The 6,722-nt window shown below is 34.8% G+C and overlaps 2 protein-coding genes across 2 annotated transcripts; one reads left to right on the forward strand and one right to left on the reverse strand.

Annotated features, from left to right (window-relative positions):
- The first annotated feature begins 1,098 nt into the window (after positions 1–1,098).
- On the forward strand, positions 1,099–2,974 carry LOC104247137 (LEAF RUST 10 DISEASE-RESISTANCE LOCUS RECEPTOR-LIKE PROTEIN KINASE-like 2.7). The gene is made up of 3 exons (XM_009803092.2): positions 1,099–2,003; positions 2,318–2,353; positions 2,572–2,974. The coding sequence occupies exons 1-3, from the start codon at positions 1,187–1,189 to the stop codon at positions 2,697–2,699; spliced, it is 981 nt and encodes a 326-aa protein (XP_009801394.1). The 5' UTR covers positions 1,099–1,186; the 3' UTR covers positions 2,700–2,974.
- Positions 2,975–3,391: 417 nt separating this feature from the next.
- Positions 3,392–5,349, reverse strand: LOC104247138 (probable pectate lyase 16). The gene is made up of 4 exons (XM_009803093.2): positions 4,612–5,349; positions 4,287–4,390; positions 4,026–4,161; positions 3,392–3,825 (listed from the first exon to the last, which is right to left on the reverse strand). The coding sequence occupies exons 1-4, from the start codon at positions 5,347–5,349 to the stop codon at positions 3,604–3,606; spliced, it is 1,200 nt and encodes a 399-aa protein (XP_009801395.1). The 3' UTR covers positions 3,392–3,603.
- Between the last annotated feature and the right edge of the window lie 1,373 nt (positions 5,350–6,722).

Consider the following 6,722-nt stretch of genomic DNA (forward strand, 5'->3'; position numbering starts at 1 on the left):
CCTTAATGGGTTTCTACATCTATTTTTATAATTTGTTATTAAACTGACATATGTTCTGTGAAAGACACTTCTTGCATTATAGATATTCAAAAATTACGAAGGACACCAAAAGCAAATGTCCAGTGACCCAAGTCTTTTGTTGATTTAACCTTTTATATCCACTTATACAATTTGAACTCTAACATTTACATGCATTAATAACTACGTTCTCTGTTTTAAAAAGATTGTCTTAGTTTGATTTGTCACAGACTTTAATAAAAAAGTAAATTTTTTAAGTATGGTCTTAAATAAGCCATAAAATTTATGTGGCTGCAAAACGTTTGAAACTTGTGGTTTGAATCATAACATTTGTATGGCTATAAATACTTCATATAAGGGAAATATTGAAAATTACCAATCTTTTTGAAACATACAAATAAAGAAATAGTGCCAATTTTTTTGAAAATAAAAAGCAACCCTTGATATTTTCGGAAAGAGCAATTAAATTGTTATGTGGTTGAAAGATAGAGAAGATAAAGTTAACGCAAAAATACTGCTTTCGATATTGTTTCTTAGAGCAATTAAATTTCAAAAGGAAGGTATCAAAAAATAGTTGACAGTGCAATGTGAAAACGGAGTTGGATTCTGTGAAAGAGTATGCATGTTGGCTTATTCATAAAAGATCTAAAGATTATGCGAGAATGCTAGCTGGTTTATTCAATTTGTAATTTAGAACTAAATTAATGTTTTTTGAGTATGCACTTCCTATTATTAGCATATATATTTCGCAAGAATATAATATGACATACACGTGGAGAGAGACTAGTGTACTGAAATATTGTGGCTAAACATGTACGTTAGATTAAAAAAAAAAAAATGTAACGTGCAGCTAATCATCATAATGGAAGTAGATATTACTGCCGCTACTACTGCCAATTAAAAATATAAAAAAAAACTTGCTTTTTTTCTTTTAAAAACTTAAAAGCTACCTAGCTCATCATCAATTTCTAAAGCAAAAGCATTTCCTAGTTATAACATGAAGCTTCTGAAAAGGAAAAAAGAAAAAGTGAGGTATATAAAGCAAAAACCAACAGCAAGATTCTCTTTTTAATCATCAAAACACTTTCCTAATGCGACAGTCTTCCTTAACTATACAAATCTTGGTGCAGAAGATCAAACTCAACACCTTCAAGCAATTTAGTCTCATATGGCCATTTCATTAGCAAACAATTGGACATCAACTCAGTCCATCTTAATAATTTTTCTTACACTTCAGTTTCTGATCATCACAGAAGCTCAATCAAGAATCTGCAGAAATTCTTGTGGTGATATTCCAATTCAGTACCCTTTTGGCATTGATGATGGCTGTGGCAGTCCATATTATAGGCATGTTCTTGTTTGCACAGGTGGTCAACTTCAACTTAGAACTCCTTCTGGTAGATATCCTGTTAGAAATTTAAGCTATACTGATCCGCATATTCTTGTAACTGACCCCTTAATGTGGAATTGCCTAGATGGTGACAATTTTCGACCAACCAGGCCATTTAGTCTAGATACTAGCACACATTTCACTTTATCTCCTGAAAATGACTACTTGTTCTTCAACTGTAGTGAAAGTGATGTGATAGTTGAGCCAAAACCAATGTTCTGCGAGCGTTTTCCTGATCAGTGTGATTCAACGTGTGATAGTTCGAGTTATCTTTGTAGGCATATGCCTGAATGTCCTTCTGCATTGAGGAGTAGCTCTTGTTGTTCTTACTATCCCAAAGCTACTGAATCTTTGAGGCTAATGTTGAAGCATTGTGCTAGCTATACTAGTGTTTATTGGAGAAATCTTGGTGCTACGCCCGCGTTTGATCAGGCCCCTGAGTATGGAATTAGAGTTGATTTTGATATTCCAGTGACTACACGATGCCTGCAGTGTCAAGATACTGCTAAGGGAGGGGGAACTTGTGGCTTTGATACAGAATCACAGGATTTTTTGTGCTTGTGTGACAAAGGGAACAGTACCACCTACTGTAATGGTATGTCTGAAGAATTTAGGTTATATACACTAAGTATAATTTAACATGTTAGAGTAAGTTATTCATCGAATCTTGTTATATAAAGTTACTGGCAATTACCATTGTGTAAACATTTTTTTCTACGGTTAATGCATAGAACTTAAACACATTATTGTAGTATCTCAAAAATGCTAGCTGTCTATTTTCTATTTTTTTGTCATCATTGCTTGATTTTCAAAATGCGTCAGTACTAAAGGAATGTTTATTAATTATGTTAAGGTAAATCTTGATTAAGTATAAATGGCTCAAGTTAATTTACTTTTAATGATTTACAGATCGTACGAGCTCTCACAGAAGAGGAGTCGTTGCAGGTACTTATTAGATTTTGTTGATCAATGACCAATTAATTTGCTAAGAGCTTTCAACTTCATACATTTCTTGCAGCCTCTTGCAGAAATGCATGGTAAGGCTGCGTACGATAGACCTTTGTGGTCCGGCCCTTCCCCGGACCCCGCGCATAGCGGGAGCTTAGTGCACCGGGCTGTCCTTTCTGAGATTTCTTGTACAAAATCTATTTGAAATGATGCAGGAACAGCAACTGCAGTGTCAGTTGCAGGGGCATTTGGAATAGGAGCTGGTGTATGGTACTTGAGGAAACTGAGAACAAAAGCACCAGTAACTCATGGAGTTCAAACCAATGAGAATAGACTTTTCTGAGAGCATCTTCTGAAGTAAAAAAGAAAAAAGAATTGCTGTATTTCTTCTTTTCTTTACCATTTTTCAAGTTTTTCCCCCTTCTCTCTTTTAATTCTTTTATATAGCATAATCTTGCACTTTAATTGGTTCTGTTTGTAAGTTTAAGGAACCAACTTTTTGGTCTTGCATGTTTGGCATTGCTTGAATGTGGAGTAAAGGAATGTCTTGGAGAAACTGCTGCTCTGCACCTTGTGAGGTCATGTTTGTTATACAAAAGACGGTCAAATCTTTGTTTACTTTTTCTAGCCGGTATACATAGATTATACATAGTTATACACATGAACTATACATATAATATATATATATCTGCAAGCTATTTTTAGTTTAAGAGATTAGGTGGACGGCTATTTGGGTTAATTCTTCTTTTCTCAGCTCCCTTTCCTGCGTGAACCAAATTCGATTCTAAGTAGAGATTCCAAGATTACCAAAAACTAGTTAAGTTGGTTGATTGTATAGTTCATCTATTTGATTTCTCTGATGTCTAGTTTTGAAATTGAACTTTTGTTGCAATCTGTACTCTTAGTAGCAGAGATAATGAAGATGATAGAAGCATATACAGCTCAACAGGCAATAGAAAAGTTACTCCTTTGATATTATATTACACCCTTCTAAAATCCATTGTCATTCTCAACAAAACAAACTGTGTTACAGTACTATAAACTATGAGGAATACAACTTTCTCCATATCTCAAAGAAACTTAAATCTCCAAAATCCTGAATCGTTCTTGAACTTACCAAATATGGTATACGTTAAGTATAAATTAAACACGCTTCCAAAATTATGTCTACTTCGAGGCATTAAAAAATGCTGCCAAAGATATACAGGGAATGGTGATAGGAAAAGGAAAGAAGAAATTTTGTATGATTAGCAAGGTTCACTGACAACACATTGAAGAGGACCAGCATCAGAAGTTAAAGAGGGAGTTAACGATCCTTGAGCAACGATAAACGATTGTCCTCTTGTGTATTTTGGAGCAATACTTCCATATCCAGATGGATTAAAATATGCTCCATTCACAAACACATCTTTTGAGGACCTCCATTTCCAACTCTTCCATCCCCCTTCATGAGTTTCCCTCTTGGTGACCTGTTATATATATCATGACTAATATAAGATCATCTGTATATAGCAATGGCAATGACATTAGTGTAAGTTGTTTTTTCGTCGCTAATTTCTAAATTTGTGGTTCTCAAAAAAGTAAAACTTCAAACTGGAAAAGCAATGAAGAAAGTGAAAATATCTGATCTTCTGGACACTGAAGAACAAGTAGCTTGATATTTGCATACCTCTTTGTCGTATGAGTCTGGAGCAATGAAATAATTTCCCTCACTGAATATTGTTGGATCTGCACTCCCACCAATGGCATACATTAACCATTGATCATAATAATTATTGGCCACATGAGCATAACCAAATCTAACCCTGTAACACAAATTATTGTCAAATGTTGAATAATCTTGATTACTGTTGAATACTAGGTTCAACAGCATCTTACACTCACCATTCCAAATTATTGTGATTAATCTTGGATAATCTTAATTATGTACCTTGGCATTCTTTGAACTAGTTCACGGCCAAAATGGTTGAAAACTACCGTGACTTTCATGCTTCTGTCTGCAGTATATTCATCATTGTGCCCCAACAACATAACCTGGAAATTTGATTTAAGGTCAGAACTGAAAAGATCACCTCAACTATCTGTCAAAGGTGGATCCAAGATTTTATTTCATCTAATGTGGATTATTGTACAACCGAATCAATCAACCATACCTCAATTTCAAGTCAGTTGGGGTGACAACTTATTATAAATGTACATATTTTTAAAAAAATTCACTACATGTAATTTGACTCGAAAAGTTGGAGATCACTTACTTTGTCATGCTCAGTGAAGTAATTGTTGGAGATAGTTACTGCAGTTGAAGCATGAGTAACATCGAGTAGGCCATCCGTTGCGCGAGCAAGATAACAATGATCAATCCAAACATTAGACGATCCAAACACACTTATGGCATCACCATCAGAGCCCAATCTTTCACCAACATGTTCAGGACTACTACGAACCATCCCTTTTTTACTAGGCTTACAATCATGGATACTAATCCCATGAATAATAACATTTGTAACATAGTCCAATGTTATGCATGGACCATTAGAAATCTCAATTTTGGCACCTCTGCCATCTATAGTCTTGTGACTATTGACCATAAGTTCATTCTTAAGTGTAAGTACCATGTCCTTTTTGAAAATGATCCAAAGTGGCTCGGACTGAATAACGCCATACCTAAGAGTGCCTGGTTCAGGATTTACAGGATCATCAGAAGGGTCAGTGACCACGTAAATGTCACCATATTTACCTCCTATAGCATTACTTCCAAACCCTATTGCACAATCTGATAAAGCCTTGCGATTGGACGCCCAATCGTCGTTCAATCTCCAACACGAATCAATGACATTTAGGAGGTTTTTGTGAGGCTGAGGATAATAACTTGGAAGATAATCATCTACAGCTTTAGTTTCATGTTCATGACTTGATTTACTAGCTAATACTATGGTAGAAACTGAACATATTACAAGCCATGAAATTAGTTGAAAGGAACTTGATTTTGCCATGGCTTGTGAGATACAACGAGAAGACGCACAAGAATGAAATTTAAATAGTCTGTAGTAGAAGTGGTTAGCATGTTGGAAATATGTCAATTTCAACTAGCTGTTTGGTGAGGTTTTGGGAACTTAATTATGAACGTGAGAGCACGAGCTACACAATAGAAGATGCGTTGAACTATTTGAATAAGCATTGCCTAGGTGCAAATATTAGCATCATAATCATTGACCGAAGAAAGAATAAATTATCCCAAGTTTGAGCTTTGTGACTTCTAAAGTGAGACACGTATTTTCTAAAACGTTAACTGATGTACTGGAAAATCAGGATCATTGTTTAATAAATTCGAATATCATATAACAGTACATAATTTAATATTCATGAAACCAAGACCCGGCCACGTAACAATATTTCCACTCTCACATAGTGGTAGCGCTTATAACATGAGTAAAACTAGGTCACGTTAATCAACTTTATCTTGTCAAATTTTTAATCCCGCGATAACACTTTTTCGACAACAAGAAATTCACTTAAGATAATCACGTCTTTGCTAAGCATCATGCAAAATGACCACTAGCCTTCCATTGTATTTCACAAACTGATTTTATGGGGTCTCGTTATTTCTCCATTCAGCTGGTTTTATCGCAAAACCTGATTTATTGTGTTAGCACCCTTCTAAGAGTGTTAGGAGCCTGATTTCAACTAATGATTGTTTTTTTTCTTTCTTTTATTTTTGTTGATAAAAATGGTGTCGGGCTAATTTGTGCACACCTCGACATGATAATTTATATGAGTCCACCAAACTATAGAGTACCAGATCCTCTATGAGTTTCTACTGAGAATACTAATAAAACATTAAGTAAATAAGACAGAGAGTTTTACGTGGAAAAATTCCTACTCAAGGGGATGAAAAATCACGACCTACACTGGTAGGATTTCAACTTCACTATGAGCAAATTTTAGATTACAACCTATGCAATCTAGAAATTAAACTCTTAATCCCTCACTAACTTGTAATACACCTATTACAAGCCACTTTGCAATACACCTATTACAAAGACTTCAACTCATGACTAACTCTAGTCACGACACAAACACAAAAGGTTTATGGTTTTATAAAGGGGTTCCTAAGCAACGCTTCTAACTAAGCAATTTAGGAATCACAATGAAAAACAATAAAAAAGTTACAACTCAACTAAAGACAACAAAATACTAGGTTTTGGATCTGGTCCGTAGTAGCGTTTAACTTTGTTCTTGAGGCTCTTGAGAATTAAATTTGTTGTTTCAGAAGGCTTGAATGCTTGTAGTGAATTCTCAAGTATTCAAATGATGTTTTGTTGTAATACACCTTTGATGCCATCATTTGAATGATGTAAGCACTTGG

This window comes from Nicotiana sylvestris, chromosome 2 (assembly GCF_000393655.2).
Source record: "Nicotiana sylvestris chromosome 2, ASM39365v2, whole genome shotgun sequence".
Lineage (NCBI taxonomy): Eukaryota > Viridiplantae > Streptophyta > Magnoliopsida > Solanales > Solanaceae > Nicotiana > Nicotiana sylvestris.

What these genes read in the sequence shown, in the direction of transcription:
- LOC104247137 (XM_009803092.2), top strand. Translation starts at nt 1,187, where the DNA reads ATGGCCATTTCATTAGCAAACAATTGGACATCAACTCAGTCCATCTTA. An exon ending in CAGTACCACCTACTGTAATG is followed by an intron (nt 2,004 to 2,317) that starts GTATGTCTGAAG and finishes AATGATTTACAG; the next exon opens with ATCGTACGAGCTCTCACAGA. An exon ending in CAGAAGAGGAGTCGTTGCAG is followed by an intron (nt 2,354 to 2,571) that starts GTACTTATTAGA and finishes GAAATGATGCAG; the next exon opens with GAACAGCAACTGCAGTGTCA.
- LOC104247138 (XM_009803093.2), bottom strand. Translation starts at nt 5,349, where the DNA reads ATGGCAAAATCAAGTTCCTTTCAACTAATTTCATGGCTTGTAATATGT. An exon ending in CTAGTTCAAAGAATGCCAAG is followed by an intron (nt 4,162 to 4,286) that starts GTACATAATTAA and finishes TTTGTGTTACAG; the next exon opens with GGTTAGATTTGGTTATGCTC. An exon ending in CAGACTCATACGACAAAGAG is followed by an intron (nt 3,826 to 4,025) that starts GTATGCAAATAT and finishes TATATATAACAG; the next exon opens with GTCACCAAGAGGGAAACTCA.